Source organism: Vipera berus, assembly GCF_964194415.1.
Source record: "Vipera berus genome assembly, chromosome: 4".
NCBI lineage: Eukaryota > Metazoa > Chordata > Lepidosauria > Squamata > Viperidae > Vipera > Vipera berus.
The window spans coordinates 31,193,845-31,213,813 of NC_138206.1; the positions used below are offsets into that span (position 1 = coordinate 31,193,845).

The window sequence follows — 19,969 nt, forward strand, 5'->3', positions numbered from 1 at the left end:
ATAGCTGAGATTGGTTTATGTACATCAGGATGAATTTTCTCAATTATTGGTGAATTTTAGACTAATTTTTCTATGGCTTTTCTCTTATCATCTAATGTGGGAAATATTTTTGTAATAATGAGATTCATGAGTTTCGTGATTTGTGGTAGAGAAAAGTCCTCAAAATTGCACTACCGCAATATTTGGTACTGTAATATATTTTCATTAGTTACAGAGTTGAAGGGACACAATTTGATGACCACAGCCGGTACCCTGGGATTTGCATCCCTGGCAAACACATATTCTGACATTGTTTCAATGGTTCCAATGTGCAATATTATTATGATTGCTTGCTGAGCACTTTAATAGAATTATACTTTTAAGATATCTCCTAGCATAAATATTTAGGGGTGATATTCAGATGATTTGCCACTTAAAATGGGAAGACCTTCTGTACTCTTCACTTTGTCTTCTGCATGCATATTCCATGAATTTCTTCAGTACCATCATTGGCTGCCTATAGACATCAGTCTGAAGATCCTGATAACCACCTTATAATGTGAGGGCACTTTCACAAGGACACATATGGAACCATTGGTCAAACAGGCAAGTTACTCTAGTCTAAAGACTATTTTTCCTGAAGCACAATAAACTATTTGTTTAATAAATACACTTGTCCCAATCCACCAACCAAATGAGTTACTTTTTTCATACAAAGAAGTCATTGTAATTACTTGTAATATATTTATTAGGTCAAGAAATTGAATTCAAACAGTAAAATGTGGACTCTGGGTACATAGGACTTATCAAAACAACTTGAAACCAAATGTAGCTTTTCCCAGGATTGAAGGTCCAAATCCGGTCTAGATATCTGGCTGACTGTGAAGCAACTATAAAAAATTGTTTAAAGATGCACTTTACTAGGAAATAAATCAACCCAATGTCAGTGATGTTTCTAGATAATTTATTTACAGTACAATCCGACGTTATAATTTGGGTACATCCAAAACTGAGCATACATAAAATGGTTGCCTCTTAAATCTATTTAGGCTCCAAGGATTCCTTGGATGCTTTGGTAGAACTACAGTGCACATTCCCTCAGTTCTGATGACTGTAAATACAGCAATAGGTAAGTTTGTTACTCAAATACAACTGTTTTGGAATATAATAGTATGTTCGGTCTATTACATATTGTAGTGACATTCCTGACAACCTTGACTAAAAACTGACTATATAACTTTCAAATTTTATGTGGTTATATCATAATATCACATGTTCTCGATAGTTGGAATATTTCCTCAGCTCCCTCAAGTGCTGCCTACTCTGCAGTATGTTACTCCTGTTATATTGTGACTATAATTTAATATCATTGTTTAGGGCTTGGATTCTGAAGAATTGGAATTGATCGTCAACAGGCAGTTCATTGTGGTTGACTGTAAAATATCCATTAGATCAAATTTGCATCAGTGCAAGAATTTTTATTAGTAGTTCATATTAGTCCTAAATGGCTTTTCCAGGAAGAATACTAGCTCGTTTTGCTCAATATCCTCCCTGAAGTAATTCCAGAAGTTGTACATTGTTTATGTGGCTTGATGATTCAGGGACTAGTGTTCAGAATTTATATTAAGGTATAACTATTACCTACTTTTCCTAAACTTATAGGTCTGTTACTCGAACCTCTTAGCTTCTGAATAGCCTCAGCCATGTAGCATTTCTCACAGAAAGGATTCTTTATTTTCTAACATTTGGGGGGGGGTTCCCTTTCCTTTCTTTCTTTTTTTGTTTGAGATGTTAGCAAAGATCACTCTGGAAACCATATACATGGAGAGAGGCACTATAAAATATCAACAGTGAAATCAGTAAAAGAATTAAAACCATTTACACGTATAGATTACTTATTGTACAAATTCACTATATTAATTTTATTATTTTCCAAAACACGATTTTCCATGTTTCCATGTTCAAGTTCAGAAATGAGATCTGCGTGTCAAATTTTAGACATACTGTATCTCTTCCTATGTCATTTTACATGAAAGCTGTGATTGGGGATATTGTGTCTTTTCTAAACAAACTAGAATTATGAGTTGGTTTTTCTGCATTACTGAAACTTCCAGAACCACTAACTCCAGAAAGTATCCAAGAATTACAACATATATTGAGTAGTCAATATAATCAAGTTAACAAACATGATTGACCTTCAGGCTTAATCATTAATAACAATAATTACATACACTACATAGGATTGTTTTAGCAATTGAGAGTTCCATCAGGCCCTTTCTCCCTCTGATTTGCTCTTTGTGAATCTTACCTTGAAGCAGATGATGAAACTTGGTCCCACCTTGCAACTAAATCTCACCTTAAGGGGAAGTTTTCATCTTGTCTTCAACCTTTGCTTTCTGGGGAAGGTCGTCAAGAAGGGAGTGTGCTGCAGCCCCAGAAGATCCTGGGGGAAATGAATTTTTTGGGCCCATTCTGTTGGCATTCAGGCCTGGATATGGGATGGAAATGCCATAGATCATGTTTTCTGGTGATCTCTGTCAGGAGTGGGATAGGGATAGTGCAGTGTTGTTCTAGGTTACCTTCTTCCTCTGAGGCAGTTTCCAGTCAGTGTTGATCAGGAGCAAGCGCTATGACCCTCTGCATCTGCTTTAGATGATCCTGCAGGGATCAATGGTCTCTTTGCTCCTGTTTAATATCTACATGAAGCTGCTGGGTCATCATGGGGTGAGATATTATCAGTATGCTGATAATACTCACCTGTACATTTCTGCCCATGGGGAGCTAAGCAATGCTATAACTGTCCTCTCCTGGTGCCTGGAGAGTGTCGAGGTCTGAGTGAGGAGCAACAAGTTAAACTGAACCATGGCAAGATGTAGCAATATAAGATGCAGGGCTCCTTGGTTCTTGGGGACTTGCCATCTTGTGGATTGGATTGCACTACCCCAGACACCTGGTGCATAACCTGAGAGTTCTCCTGGACTCACAACTCCTGATGGCAGTAATGGCCAGGAGAGCCTTTGCACAACTGTGTGTTGTGTGCCAGTTACATCATCACCAGGCCCTTCTCAAAGTCACTTGTGCCCTGTTCACCTCCCCTTTGGACTATTGTAATGTGCTCTACATGGGACTACTCTGAAGAGTATCTGGTAATTTCAGTGTGTTCAAAACACAGTGGCCCACATAATTTTGTGCAAGCCAAATCTGTGCACCCCCACCTTTTACAGGAGCTGCATTGATTGCCAATTTGCTTCTGGGTGTAATTGAAGATGCTGCCTATCACCTTTAAACCCTGACATAGTTGAAACCAGGTTATTTAAAGGACTACCTCTCCCAGTTACATCTATGTGGCCCACCAGAGTGGGAAGGAAGGGCATTTTGTGAGTTTCGTCTATTAAGGAAATACATTTGGTGGTACCAAGAAAAGTGACTTATCTGCAGTGACCATCCTCAACTGAGGAGAGAATATTCCAGAGGATAGGGACTACGACAGAAAAGGTATGTCTCCTAGGCCCTGCCAGCCAACATTCCTTGGTTGACAGGACCCTTAGCATGCTCAACCTAACAGACAAATTTGGACAGGTAGAAATCACTGCACAATGGTTTTAAGTAATCTGGTCCCAAGCCTGAAGAGCTTTAAAGGAGACAACCAGCACCTTGAACTGCATCTGAAAACAACCAGGCAATCAATACAGCTCATACTGTAATGGTATTACATGTGTGAATCATGTAACATGATTGATCAAAACATGAGATAAGGTAAGTCAATTAAGATTTGTTTTTGACAAATTCATATTGACCACTGATAATTACTGCATTGTTTTCAGTAATGCTTAAATTCAGCACTTTCTTAATTAGACTTGGCTCTTACAAGAGAGATGGGGACAATTTATCCTTCCAGTCTTCATATTGGCCTTTTGCAGGATCATCTTTCCTCTTTCACACTATTTCTCTATTTTATGAGTTCCCTCCCTCTCTTTTTCCCCTCATTCCTCACTGCATATATATGATACAATATAATAAATATAAGATATAATACAAAAATTTAAGGGTTTTGTTAAAGTTCCCCCTGCAGTATAATAAATTTAATAATATAAAAACTTTTAACGTTCAAATATAGTAATAAAAACTCCAGTAAAAAAGAAAATTGAAGCAAATAATATAAAGAAACCTGAAATATATTATTTGCTAGATTTGCTTTTACTATCAAAACCTTACTCATCCCCTCAAAACACTGCCGTAAAAGGATATTGTTGAAAGAGTGCAATCCATACTCTTGAGATAAACAGCCACCTTTTGTTATTATTAAAATCAGGTTGTCTAATAGGCAACTTACAACATATGAAAAAAGTTCTCTGTTCAACAAGAACACAGAGGACTTTTAAGGAATGCATCATTTTAAAATGTTCCCACCATCAGAAGTGTCCAAGTGAGACATAATCCATAACAGGAACTATTTTTTTTCCTATGATTTTTAGCTACTGTATGTCACCTCTTCCTGATATATTTTTTTTTTAAAAAACCCAAAATAAATTAATATACAATAATAGTACACTTGTATCGCAAACTGATGTGGCGTGGTTTTCCCATTCTCCTGATTAGTGGATGTTCTTTTCTTCTCACTGAAGTTCAAATGTCCATAAATTATTAATATCATTAATACAATTCAGAAAAATATGTGAATTCTTCCAAGAGAATATTCTTATTTTTATCCTTTTCAAAGATTAATACCTCTGGAAAAAAAATCTCAGCCTTTCCCAAAATTACAGGGACTAAGAAAGTTATACTCAGATATGAGATGTTGGGCAAAATATGGATTTTCGTCTGTCATGGTATCCCTCGTTGTATACCATAATCTTGATCCAGAAGGGTAAGCCAAGTTGGTGAAGCAGGGTTGTTTTTTTTTACATATCTGACCTTAGAGGGCTTGCCTGCTGATAATCATGCTCAACTGATCCAACTTATCTTCTTTCAAAGCATTTCGGATAGAAGAAAAGAAACTAAAGTAATGCTGAAAGTTATGCATCGTAAGAAGCACATAAGCCAGCAGCTCTTTGGTCATGAGGAGGTGATGAATATAGGCACGACTGTGGTTTTCACAGCAATAGCATGAGCATCCATTTACTAAAGGGTTAAAATCTTCCTGGTACCTAAAAGAGAAAAAGCACATTCAGGAATAAGAAGTAAATTTTTATATATTGTATTTTATTGTATTGCCCTGTACACCGCCCTGAGTCCTTCGGGAGAAGGGCGGTATAAAAATTAAATAAATAAATAAATAAATAAATAAATAAATAAATAAATAAATAAATAAATAAATAAATAAATATCATCCGTGCAGCTAAGCCTAAACTTTTGGACCAATGTGGTAACTCTAAAAACTAACTATAAGCTAATTGCTGAATACAGCATGAACACTTAACGATCACTGATATTATCATCATTATATACCATTATCCATATACATGGTTCTTAAAAAAAAATGTCAGAACAGGTCATCAGTATAAGGAGCTTACAATCTAGAGACCTGCTAGCATATTCTGCTGTAATATTGTGGTTAAAATTAACAACAGATATTAGATCAGTTGACAAAAGATTTATCAGTCAAGAAAACACCAACCAGAATATTATGGAATTTAAAAATATGTGCTGTCGTGATCCTCATAATGAAAAATTTTAGCAATTTCTTTTTAGTTTGAATTACTGCTGTTCTCTGTATTTTATACTTTTATTCAGACTTATTTTTGATAATGATTATATTATTTTATTGTATTCCCCAGTGGTCCAACCTGCATAGAAAAAAATATGAAAAGGAATGTTTAATATGGGGAACTGCCCCTACAAGTCTGGCATGCTGGATTTTTTTTTAGAATTTTTTTTAATACATGACATGATTACAGCAGGACCAAAGTAGTAGGGGACAAGGAACAAGACAGAACCAGCAAGTATGACCCTGTTCTCTTCTAAATGATGTCACTCATGGAGAAAAAACACTCTGAGAAAGCTCTATTACATTTTTAACATTACAAGAGATCCATGTAACCAGACTGTTAAGCACATAGTTGCAAAAACATCATGATGAAGATATCTAAGTATCCTGTTAACCCTATGAAATTATATGGCTCAACACATCATATAATAGGACAATTAAGCTTTCATGAACGTCTCTAACTATAAGATCATCCCCCAAGAATGTCTAAAGCAGACCATCAAATCCCAAGCCATGAAAAATGTTGTTTTTTAAAAAAAATAGTTGTGAACTAATTTTTCCTTCGCCCAGACATACCTAGTTTTAAAAGCATCAACAGTGTTTAGTAGCAAATAGGAGACAGGATATTTATTCAATAGCAACTAGGAATGAATGATTATTGGCATTCTGCAGAATTATTGATCAGCCATGACTTTACTCAAGACACAGTAAATTCATATGCAGAATGACTTAACAGTTCCTTTAAATTCAGTGGTACTTGTTTTCAGATAAATAAATAAAGTATAAAAAGGACCCTTTTGACGACAATGGTTTCCATGTAATTTGTCAGATCGTGCAAAATTTGAAGAGTTAAGGTTTTATCAGAGAAAAATTGAGAATTTTTCTTTTCAAATGCTAAACTTCTGTTAGGGCTAAAACTTCACTTTTTGAGTGAAATTGGTAAACAACCACAATAATAATTTTCAGCAACTGTAATTAGTAGTAGTCCTCAAGATGGCAAAAAAAGGTGGGAGTGGGGAACATTAAACAACCACCTGTTTATGAAATTAGGCACACAATGTTCAGGAGAACTTATTTCCCAATTAATGCAAAGACCACGATAACATTACTCGGGATCCACCTATAGGAAAAGCTGGAATTTTAAGTAACCAGAAACCAACATACTTTATTTCTTTCAGACATATTTCAAATGAAGTCATTTCTTGAGCTTCACTGCATGTTTCATCTTTTGTTTTTTCATCATCTTTCCTCACTTCTGTTTTTCCATCTTCTTTTATATCTGCAAAAAAGGAGAAGTTCAAACTTAAAGGCTATGGCACTATTTAAAATGTTTAAATAGTTGTCACAAAATATGGAATCAAATAGTCTTCATACTTACAAGGTAGTAAAATAGGTTAGAGAGAGAGAATCTAATGTTAAAAGCTTGAAATGTAAATGGCTGCATTTCTCATTGTTTTATAACTATCTACTTACTCAAAATAAGCAACTTTCTAACCAAATTTTATTAAATGCAATGTGGACTTGTACTTATTTTTAATTAAAACATTCATGTTCTATCAATTTACTCTTACAATTTAATCAGAAAAAGGAGGTTGAGCCATCAAGGCAGTGATATAATGTTAAAAAGGAAAACATCCTATTTTCCAACTGTAAATGTCTAGCAGAATGAATCTTTCATAATCATGATCAGGAAAAAAGATATCAAATACATAGAAATGCTCTTCATTTTTTGAATATTCTAAAACTATATGAGTCTGTATATACTTTAATAAAATGCACAGAGATCTGACAACTTGTCTTATACAGTAATGGTGAGCAAAACAATAGATTATTTAATATTTGCATGTTACTGTAGAATCTGTATGACTTGTTAAATTGTGCGAAGCTTCTAAACAATGTAAAGATAACAGATATAAAAGATCTGAGCTGTCAAGGTATGAAAATCCTAGCCATTAAGAACAAAACAACAAATTGTGCACATATGACTCTGATTAACATATAAGGTTTTTTTACTTTGCTTTTTAAAGAAAAAAGCAGCACAAGAAAAAGTCCTTAAAAAGTATCTTGGTTTCTTCACCCTATGGGGTTGAAATGAGGAGTTATTTAAATCTTCTGATTTAAAATGCTAATCATCAGCAAAACCTTGTTTTAATTAATGAATGGGGGGAAAGAGATGTCATTTTTCATAACAAGTCAAATATGAAGTCACTGGGATGATTTACATAATTTGCAAAATCTCTTTGCCAATATGATGGAAATTAGATCACGTGTATCTACATATCATTTATATGATGAAATTATTACAGTAATTGTATAAACTGTTGTAGAACTTTAGTTCACTGAATGCAAAATCTGCTGTTCTGAGATATGCTAAACTGAGGTCTTACTATAAATAATAGTGGCCTTAATGTAACCATAAGCCTCCATTGGAAGAAGCACTTCTAATATAAGAAGTGAGGTTTTATTTACAGTGCAATAGGACAAAAAAGAGAAGGTGATTAACAACATAATTAGAACATTCTTAGAAGGATGTTATAAGGGACGCGGTGGCTCAGCGGGTTAGGACGCTGAGCTTGTCGATCAGAAGGTCGGCAGTTTGGCGGGTCGAATCCCGAGTGCCGCGTAACAGAGTGAGCACCTGTTACTCGTCCCAGCTTCTGCCCACCTAGCAGTTCGAAAGCACGTAAAAATGCAAGTAGAAAAATAGGGACCACTCCGGTGGGAAGGTAACAGCGTTCCGTGCGCCTTTGGCGTCTAGTCATGCCGGCCACATGACCACGGAGACGTCCTCGGACAAGCGCTGGCTCTTCGGCTATGAAACGGAGATGAGCACCGGCCCCTAGAGTCGGAAACGACTAGCACGCATGTGCGGGGGAACCTTTACCTTTACCTTAGAAGGATGTTAAACAGAAGAATAGGTGAACAGATTGGAATCTAAGAAATTTAAGGAAAATTTAAAGAATTTTAAAACTCACATTACCAACATTTTATTCAAATATCCCAATAAAATGCACAAAAGGTTATCAAGACCAATACCTGCTGATTCAGAATTCTGCTGATAATCATAACTGAAGGACAAAGCACAGCATCGTTCTGTCACCTGGTAAGGAAAACAACTATCAAAAATATCTATTCCTCTTTTAATGCACTCCAGAACTTCATCTGGTTTACCAATTCCATGGATTAGTCTGCAATGGATCAAAACAAAAAGTAATAATTGACATTTTTGCAATTTATTTTATTCTATCTATATACTCCTTTCCTATTTTACCTTGGTAAGTTCTGGAGTTATATTTACAATTTCTGAGTTATATTTACAGTAATTATGCCTAATAAAGAAGTCATGTAGATATTTGTAACCAGGGCTTTTTTTCTCATAGAACGCTCAGAACGGAGTTCCGGCACCTTTTTTGGATGGAACCTTATAGGGTAGGCAAGGCGGGTTATATGACATGTGAGTTCCGGCACCTTTTTCTTTTACAAAAAAGCACTGTTTGTAACTAGTCCCAAACAACCAACAAAATTTCTGAGTAATAGATGAAGCATGTCGCATAAAGTCTGACAGAAGAGGAAGGCCTTATGTCCTCTCTAAATGTCTTGGGATTCATATACTCTGATTTATCAGAATTCCAAAACAGCCTTGTTCCAAGATTTAGAAGTAGATGAGAAAAACCTCAAACGCTAACTTCCTATCCTACTTTATGAGGTAATTTATGTGAAGGTTACTCGTTGTATAAGCCATTCTCTCAAAACGGGAAGCCTCTAGAAGTGTTGTACTTCTTCCAAAATCTGTCTACAGAAAGGAAGATTGGATGGAAATTCTGGGAATCATCTGAAAGGCACTTAGTTGGCAAAAAAAAAAACTGCTGTAAGGATCTATAAGTTACCAACCATATCTTGAACATCTTGAGCACGTGAAATAGTAGTTGAATCCACTAAATTTAATCAAAACTTTCTCTATAACTATTTTTTTGTTTCTAAGTTCTTCAACATTTCCCAATGAACATCAAATTGCTTTGCATCCCAATGGACATTATATTTGACTAATTACACTATTTTAGTAACACACTGGAACAGGTACTGAAATTGTAACAGTCAAGAGACTGTGTTTTTAATTTCTTAAACATGCTAGTTTATGCCTGTTGCTGTTTCATAATATATGTTCCCTTAACAGTGAAAGAAAATGAAAAAGGGAACATTCTCATCACCTAAAACTCTGAAGGATACATCATACTTGTGTGTGTAATGTGGCCCTAAACATTCCAGCTGCAGACTCCAGTATCCTCAGATTCTTGATGGTGGTGATATTTTTCCAAAATAAATGGAGACAAAATCCAGCCATTCTTTCAAATGGTATTTTAATGATATTTTTGCACTGCCAGAAGCCTCTGTACCATTCTGGAAGTAGGGAAAGCTGCACTGGGCTCCTGGCATTACATCACTACCGAACTATACATAATGACAGTATTGTAATATACAGAGCTTCTCAAAACCTGGTGGAGCAGTGGGCTAATGCCTCCTTAAGTAACACCAGCTGCCTGCAATTAGTGCAGGTTCGCATCCCACCAGGTTCAAGGTTGACTCAGCCTTCCATCCTTCCGAGGTAGGTAAAATGAGGACCCAGATTCTTGGGGGCAATAAGCTGACTTTGTAATAATGCCGCTTGGCGGGGCCCGAAAGCCCTAATAAACAGGCATATACATAGAATGAAGGCTATTGCTAAGCACATTGATTTGTGCTTCTTAGATTGTAAGCCGCCCTGAGTCTTCGGAGAAGGGCGGGATATAAATGGGATTAAAAACAACAACAACTGAGGATGCATAAAAATATACCTGACAGCTCATTTGATCTAATGGCTAATGTACTGGACTTGAAGCAAGAAAACTTGTTCTACTCTTGCTTTGGCACAGAAACTAACTAAAGGATTTTGTACCAGTCATCCTCTCTTAGCCCTAAAATAAGCCAATGGCAAATCACTTCTGAAAATGTTGACTTGACTTTTCCATGCAATCATCCCAAGTCATGTTTGGTTGAAGCCAAAAAAAAAAACCCAACTAAGTTCAAATACACAATACACACATTTTTTAGAATTCTCTTGTCATGGAAAAACCAAAGCAAAGCAAAAGGGATGAATCAATTGCAAAATTGACTTTCAGAATTTCTAATTCAACGTAACCTTGTTGTGATCAAAATAATATTTGGAAATACAAATGAAACAATGTTTTTCCAACAGCATACACCAAAATGTCTCCCTGGGGCTTGAAAATGTAGCTGGGTTTACCAAGCTTCTTGCACTGTTATTAGGCATGCCAGACTCTAAATTCATTTGGCACATCTGACAAGACTGGAGAGGTGAAGGAATAGCAATTTTGCTCTCCACAGGAGTAATGTGCTGACAACTATATAAACTAATTTAGTTTTTAAGCTTCCTGAATAAGATAATTACATTCTGTTAACAAAACAATTACACAATTCACTAACATCTGTAGTTCCTTAAATGCAACCTTTCTAATAGCAATCTAAGATACTTATTAAAAATAGGGTAATGCATACTGTTGTCTCCCTTTATTTGTATAATACATCTTTATCTAAACCTGAGAGAACAAAAATGATAATTATTATAAAAATGACCTGTTTATCACAAGGAAGGCAAACTGTGCTATTATTCAATATCAATTATTTTTGAAAGACTTTTTGGTTAGAATTAAAGAGAAATGGGTTCGCTTAAGGAACATTGAACAATAGGATTCGAAGCTGAACTAGAAAACTCTGAAACCAATTCTTCTTCTTTCCATGTACAAACACATACACACATGCACTTTAAAAACTGGAAAGCAAGCTGATCCCTGGGTATACTCCAGGTGGAAGGGGGTGGATGGGTCCCATTTATTGGTTGAGTCTTTGTATATACAATGCATTGCGTGATCAGATGTTATCTTATTTTTATTGTATTGTGTTTTTGTCTTGTTGCTTGTTTGATATTGTGTACTATGTAAAGTCATTTTGGCAGTGGGTAATCAAATCAAATCAAATCAACATTCTTTACCCAAAATGGTTATTTGCAGATGGCTTTATAAAATAAGGATCTGCAATTCACAGAATGAATTGATTGAGGCCTCATTGTCAGTTTGAAGTAGTACTACAATAGTTGAAAAATACTAGTATCATTTGTCATTGGTATTTTTTTAAATAATAATTTTATGGTGCTAAATGAATTTACAAAAATAATGTAAAACTTGTATCTGTATTAATGATACTATAATAACTTCAAACTTAATAATCACAAATAATGGGATCACAAATTCCAACCTTTTCTCCCTGATTTTGAATGTATTTGGGTGAATGACATAACTTTATAAAAGATTGCCAAATCGCTTTAAAAATGGCCATTTTCTTACTTCCTAGCATAATTGTGGGTGCTGTGGACAATAAAACAAAGGGACAGGAGCAGCTCATGCAGCAAACATCAGCTGAAAATTTTTCAAGACTGTCTTAAATTACTAAAATCTAATTTTGCAATACCACCTAAGACAGTAATTCCTTTAAAAGTGCTCTGAGTTTCCGAAAAGCCATCCAAGTGCTGTATTAGGTATGCTTAAATAAAAATCCCATTTTTTAGCTCTGACCTTGGTTTATCTTCTGGCAACTCAGCTGTAACTGAGGATAAGAGCTCCAATTTAGTCTCTTTAGTCATGGTATTTCCTTGAAAGGCATCCAAAAGAAATCCAGCCACTGGTCTCTTGGCAGTCTCCCTGGCTGACCTTACTCTTTCCTCCAGCACATCTCCACCTTCAATAACCCCAATCATTAAACTCTGTTGCAATTCCTGGTATAAAAGAAAGTCATATACTTATATAAAATATAAATACATCTTTGGCTCAACAGATGTTGGACAGAGTTGGAATGGCAAGTAGTCTGCTTTTCTGCAAATGGTTGCACCAGTGATACCAAACAATAAGTATAGGGTGAGCATAGAACAAAAAACTGGCATTTATTTTTTTTCTTCCATCCCCATATCATTAATATTATGATCTTAGGCAATACCTTAAATTCATGTATGATTCATAGTCCTACTATTGATGGCTCTAGTTAACAATATTTTAACTATTTTTTAACTATTTTCCCTAGCAGATTGAAATTTTCTTCCATCAGAGACATATAATTTCCCATTCAGATTTAATTGCCACTTCTTTATAAAAGACTCCTGGGCATTATTTTTCCTACCTGAAATTTAAACTAGTTTTTTTATTATTATTATTTTAAAAGGCCAAATGACTAATACTAGAGCAATTTTTGTTTTGCAAAGAAAAGATAATGTATATACTAGTTTCTCAATACATATATTAAAGTTATTTTTTCGTTATAATTGGCATTTCTGCCAACACAAAGATAGAGACTCCATATGAAATTTATTTTGTATTATTATTTTAAATATTTATTCCAAGCTTCAAGGGCTTTATAAAGACAAATATGAACATTTTAAATAAAACAATATTCACAGATTCTGAGAGAGAAATTAAGTTTCCATTTGATAAACTGAAATGGTTCCAATTAGAGTGCTGTGATATTTTGCAAAAGGGTTTGGCGGAAGAGTGCGCAACAACACAGCTTTAAAATAATTTGGTTTATTAATATAAAATTAAATTAATAATACAAAGGGGATGAACCTTATATTTAGCGCTATACAACAGAAAAGAAGACAGAAAGAATGAAAAAGGCAGTGTACTTATTCTGTTCTATAGATTCATAAATATAGGAGTTGTCTGAAACAATGCAAAAATTTTGCAAGTTGCGTTTACCAAACTATCTAAAAAATAGCAAGTAACTACAATGTGTATAAACCCCTCAGAAAGATTTAATACTTACTGGAGAATTTTCTTGCAGCTGTAGACATTCATCCAAAAAGCACAATGATCGATCTACAGATTTCTTGGCTCTCTTTCTAGAGGTGTCTCCTGAAATAGTGTCTCCATCTGATAAACACTGGAACCAGTCTGGTTGGATAACCTTTTGGATGTCCATGAACTTTGATGCTGTGAATTCTTTCCGTCCTCTATTGTTCCATATAGATACAGCCTGCCAGAAATAAGGAAAGAAAGAAATTAGATGATTTTATCCACTATGAATTAATCCCACTCACCTACTTGTTTTTTCATCTGGCTATGCAGGAATCTTCAGTTGCTGCCACTATTACAGTACTATCATTCCTTAAAAAACAGTAGGGAGGGGAGTGAATAGCAAAGACTGAAAAGTCACTAAATACTCAAATTTACTATACCTTCATGCTGTTGTAGCCATGAGGGGAGCAAACAGCAGGGTCTTGAAGAGAGCAATATAATATAGATTCTGGCATACCTGAGTCCAAAATAAAATGTTATCTTTAATATACAGAATGAATTTTTTCTATCATAATACTGTATTGTATCACTTAAATAAACTATTAATAGCCAAAACTTCCAAAAACTATAACATTCCACTAATCATTTCTAGTTACTTTTCAGGACAATGTAAGAGAAAGATCTACCTTGTTAGTTTCTGCTAACAAAAAATCAGAAGGAATCTGATAGCAACTTATCCCAGTAACATTTTTTTTAAAAAAAAGAGCATGCGTTTTCAGGAACTAAAGCTCACTTCATCATTTGCACAGAATGGCTAGAGTGTTGTATGATGTAAGTGGTGTAGAATTTAAGGATTTCAAATTTAATAATAAAAATGAAGAGGCCTCTAGGTTTGACACGTCATACAGACTAGTCAAAAATTATATTAAACTTCCAAATAAATCCTAAGTAATTTAATCAACATCCTTTGCAACAAGCAAAAGTCAATCACCAGTGCCATCTCTATCCCATAATTTCAAATGGATCATGTCTTTATCTACCTCATCCTTATTTAAATCCAAAGGCATATCTCCTGGATCATAACTGATCAAAAATTAGTAAACAAAGGTTGCCAAAAGCATGCCTTATGGGGATCGCTCACAAAAAGTATTAATTTTATTTCCAGGAATTCAGCTCCCTAAGCTCTCACATGGGAGTATCACATTTATTGATTTCACTTAGACAAAAAAGATACTTTCTTTTGCAATGTCAACTTAGAGCATTGGAAAAAAACCATCAGAATTTCTTACTGACTCTTACAATTAGTCAAAATGCAAGAAACTTACTATTGCCAATAAAAGTCCTTGATGCTCTCTGAACAATCAAGCTGAGACAGCACCAAGGATTCCACATTTGTTATTGTTCCCATCATGAGAGCTGGAGAGTTATGGGAACAATTAATTTCTGCTCAGATATTTTCTTCCTTTCTCCTCTGTTCCTCCTTCCTTCCATCCCTTTCCCAAGTGGCTGCTGCTAATTGAGGGAACCATAATTCCTCAGAATAATGCAAGCAGCCTGGAAATTATCACTGAATTGCTGAATTTCAGGCTCACACAGTAGCCCGGCAGCACTGAACCAGTTACAACAGATTCATTCATTTCATTTCTTCAGGAGTATTGGATCATGGCATTCTGTAGGTTAGCTCATTTGAGGTACTTTGTTGACATATTTTTGCCCTATGATGCATCTTTTTTGCCCAGTTTAAAGTTAGAGACATAAAGGTTTTAGTGGTATATGGATAACATGCTATTCCAAATAGTTTTCAGTGCAATGACACATACATTAATATGCTCCTTTAATGATTGAAAAGCCACCCCTGTACTTTTACCTATGAATTTTCCAATTCCTTCTTTATATTCCTGCAAAACCTCTTGAAGATCTGCTCTGCATCCAAACAGAAAAGCATGTTAGATATAGACAGCTATCCAAGTGATGCATTTTAGACATAAGACATAAATGGACAAAATGTAAATAATGCATTTTGAAAAAAACCTCTCAGCATATGAATTCACTGAAGTCCGAGGTGATAGCTTCTCACTATCCAATAAATATCTTTTATCTAATATAGTTGAGGAATTATAATGCAAAGTATTTCTTAAAGTGCAAAAACAGCTTCCTCAGAAGTGACTAGTGTTGCTATAGATGGCCAGTAAACTAAAAGATTATGCAATTTAATGCTAGCTCATAAAACCACTGTATCATTGGAATCTCAGGCTGCAATCCGAGAGCTAATTGAAGAATTTTGAGAATGAATCCTGCTGAAATTAAAAGGCCTATATTTGCACAAATAGGACAGCAGTATTTGAATATAATTCTATCAGGAGTGTAAAAATTAATACATTACATACATGATGTGTGCCGTTGTGCCCACAGTAAAAAATGGCAATAAAGGTTATCTTATCTTTTATATACATATGTAAAACACACACCTATCAGATCAAAGTCTGCATTTGCCACATCTCTTTTACCTACAAAAGCTGAAATTGCACTCACAGTGTTGTAAGTGGAATCTGGCGAACCACAGGAACACCTTGAACATTCTGTAGTGTATCGTAGGTAAGGTGTGGTGCTGATCCCATTTTGGTATAAAGCAGACATCCTGGAATTTCCATCGACTGAGCCCCTTTCTTGCCGAGATTTGTCAGTGTCCCAAGGCGACAGTTATCAACTATTTTGCAGAGATTTAATTTCATCTTCATCAACACACCTGAGACAACAGCAAAATGATCAGTAAGCAGAGCCTTTTGTCAAACAAATGCAGCACCTCTCTGACTTTAACAATATTCTTTCAGTAAGTTGAGAAAGTCCCTTCTGAGGAAAACTGTAAAAAGCAAAGAACTTATTTTTTCCCCCAATAGCTCCCATTCCATTTTATCTTATAAAATATAGAGCATCTATTGATTCTTGTAAAATATAAATTATATTCTATACACATATGGATTTCTAGTGTGATTATAAGACTAGAGAATGTGTTATAATTCTAACATAGAATTATAACAGAGAATGTGGCTGCTGCTGTCATGAAATCATTGGAATGAGAGAGGCCAATATTTTGGAACATTTGTGGAGTTTGTATTTAAGACATTTATTCATAACACTTCCCCAAATCAAGAAAAATAGCACAGTAGTAAATTTTAATACAATTTTTTATTTTATTAATTATTTTTTAAAAAACATCTAGAGAAAATGGAAAGGAAAATAAGAAAAAAATAGAAAACAGGCTGACATACTTCACAATCCTCAATAAAAATTTCAAAGCAACATTTGATTGGTGCTGCATATTAGAGCAACTTATATCAATTAAAATATTTACAAATATTTTCATAGTATCAAGTCAATGTGCAATAATTAACTACAATAGTGGTTAATGGTAATCATGTCAAAATGAAAAATTACAAAATTTCTGCATGATCTAAGAACTTTACCTTTATTTAGGAAACCAAATAAAAACTTAAGATATGAAAGCCGTGTATTAAGAGAAACTCAAAGTATGAATGCAATAAAAGCCTATATGTGAGAAGATGCACGCACAGTGTTACAACATATTTTTTCTATGGAGGGAATTATATGTGACTTCCAATTAAAAGCATATAGTATCCTGGCAGCTGTTACCATATGCAAGTCAACTAGCTATACTTTGTACCTTGGGTACCTTTAACAGAAAAATGGCTGTCAGAAAGGGAATTCAACATTTAGAATTTGTTTTCATTCTATAATAAATTATCTTCCAGAACTGATGGACTTTACGATGTTGTCATCAAATATGAAATGTTTTAAGATGATTATGGAATTTCTAACAACTTGTAGAAAATGAGTTATTTTAACTATCAATACTGAAGCAATATAGCATCAATAAACATCTTGAACCAGTTTTCTCTAGTATAATGATCATGATGTATTATTTATTTTACACTGATATCGCATGAAATTTTGTATCATGGAGGGCATTACTATTTTCCCTGCATTCAAATAAAAGTAATGAATTACTATGCACGTTTTGTTTTCAACTCTCATAAGCACCAATGAGAATGGACTTCATGAAGTAGAATCCAAACTATGTATAAGACAACAGGATACCTTACTTAATTTATACACCAAAACATGCCACTTAAATGGACTAGGAAATAATATTTATAACACTGGTAATGGACTGGAATAACACTCTGTGGTATGGGTACTAAATCTGGGCTTCATGCAAATCTATAATGAGCACTAAAGGGATGGCAAGGGGTATATTTTCTTGTCTCTTTGTATTGACATTTTGTGATCCTTCAGATTTTTGCAACCAAGATTTGGAAGGCCCCACTAGAGTGACAGCCTCATAACACTGAATGCTTTAATTCCATTAAATGAAAAAGGTTTGTATTAATTTTTTTAAAAGGCTTGTTAATTTTCTTTATATCTCCAAACACTCTCTCCAAACTACAGTAGTAAAAGCCAAGTATACAGTAGAAACTTTTAATATATTTTGCCTATAATGTACAGAAAACCCAATTCAACACCCTCCAAATATGCTCCAAAAGTACTTTTTCCAAAGGCAACTGGACTTTGTCAGAACTGAAGAAACTTCTTGGAGAAGCAAAACGTTTTCAAGAAAAAAAAATCAAGAAAGCCCAATTGCCTTTTGAAAAAGCACCTTTGGGACAACCGTGACCTGGATGATTGAGAATCTCCATAGACCTCCAAATGTGCTGTGACAGCATCTCCAGAATCAGTGCACTGAGGGATACAGAAGTCACGATTACGATACAACTGAGGCACCAGGGTTTTTCTTTTGGGGTGGGTGGGTGTTATTTATTTATTTATTTATTTATTTATTTAATTTATATACCGCCCTTCTCTCAAGAGACTCAGGGCGGTTAACAGGGCAATACATAAAAACAGGTACAAAAAAATTAAAATTATTAAAACATGATTAAACAGTGCCCATAATAATACAAATTTAAAATTAAAATCATAGTAACAATCCCACCCCGTCCCATCAGGCCAGGGCCGCTTCGTTAAAGAGATGGGTTTTAAGGTCGCGCCGGAAGGAGCGGAGATCGGGCGCCATCCGGAGCTCTACCGGAAGATGGTTCCATAAATCCGGTGCACCCACAGAGAACGCTCTCCCCCTGGGGGTCACCAGTCGGCATTCTTTGACTGGCGGCACCCTGAGGAGGCCCTCTCTGTGGGAGCGTACTGGGCGGAGGGAAGATGACGCCGGCTACAGGTGCTCCCCAAGGTATTCTGGACCCATGCCATGGAGGGCTTTGTAGGTCATTACCAACACCTTGAACCTCACCCGGAAGACAACTGGTAACCAATGCAGCTCGCGGAGCAAAGGTGTAACACGGGAGTATCGGGAGACCCCCGATACAACTCTCGCGGCTGCATTCTGTACCAGTTGGAGCCTCCGAGTGGTCTTCAAGGGTAGCCCCATGTAGAGAGCGTTGCAGTAATCAAGACGAGAGGTCTCGAGCGCATGAGTGACCGTGCGCAAGGCATCCCGGTCTAGATAGGGCCGCAACTGGCGCACCAGTTATCTAGTCCTATGGACAAACTAGGTAAAAGAAAGTAGGAGACGAAACTAGCAAACCCCGTGTTTCCACAATACGGTACCTATCTATGGAGATTCTCAGTCACCCAGCTCGTGATTGTCCCAAAGGTGCTTTTTCAGGAGGCAACTGGACTTTGTTTTTCTTTGAAGACGTTTCGCGTCTCATCCAAGAAACTTCTTCAGCTCTGACTGAATGGTGGGAAATGGAAGGATTTATATTCCTTGCACAAGGCAAATGACCAGCTGTCTGCAAGGAATATAAATCCTTCCATCCCGACCATCCAATCAGAGCTGAAGAAGCTTCTTGGATGAGAATAATAATAATAATAATAATAATAATAATAATAATAATAATAATAATAATAATAATAATAATAATAATAATAATAACAACAACAACAATAACAATAATAATAATAATAATAATAATAATATAAAGTTGGAAGGGACCTTGGAGGTCATCTAGTCCAACCCCCTGCTCAGGCAGGAAACCCTATACCATTTCAGGCAAATGGCTGTCCAGTCTCTTCTTAAAAACCTCCAGTGTTGGAGCATTCACCACCTCTGGAGGCAGGTTGTTCCACTGGTTAATTGTTCTAACTGTCAGGAAACGTCTTCAAAGAAAAACAAGCTGCCTCCTGGAAAAGCACCTTTAGGACAATACGGTGCTTGCTTTTGGCCAAGAGCGTAAATAGCAATTGAATCACGCGCAATTACACTTACACATCAATCCCCGCACGCGACAAAACGCCGTTTCCGTTACGGCCTTTGATTTTTTTTCGTAACACTGGTTCTCCAATGGAGAACGTCTACGTCATAAAAAGTCGACGGCCGCGGATTTGATAGGAAGGAGGGAGAGAAGCGCTC

The 19,969-nt window shown here is 35.6% G+C and overlaps 1 protein-coding gene across 1 annotated transcript; it reads right to left on the reverse strand.

Moving 5' to 3' along the window:
• Positions 1-3,991: 3,991 nt before the first annotated feature.
• On the reverse strand, positions 3,992-19,874 carry QTRT2 (queuine tRNA-ribosyltransferase accessory subunit 2). The gene is made up of 9 exons (XM_081327221.1): positions 19,826-19,874; positions 16,057-16,270; positions 15,392-15,447; positions 13,965-14,041; positions 13,553-13,762; positions 12,313-12,512; positions 8,723-8,874; positions 6,851-6,965; positions 3,992-5,126 (listed from the first exon to the last, which is right to left on the reverse strand). Exons 1-9 carry the CDS (start codon positions 19,827-19,829, stop codon positions 4,895-4,897), a joined length of 1,260 nt encoding a protein of 419 aa, XP_081183347.1. The 5' UTR covers positions 19,830-19,874; the 3' UTR covers positions 3,992-4,894.
• Positions 19,875-19,969: the final 95 nt, after the last annotated feature.

Bases quoted from the DNA above. Each gene is read 5' to 3' on its own strand.
- QTRT2 (XM_081327221.1), bottom strand. The intron at 14,042-15,391 runs GTAAAAGTACAG...TTTTGGACTCAG, and splicing joins AGGAATTGGAAAATTCATAG to GTATGCCAGAATCTATATTA. The intron at 13,763-13,964 runs GTATAGTAAATT...TATTTCTGGCAG, and splicing joins ATGGCTACAACAGCATGAAG to GCTGTATCTATATGGAACAA.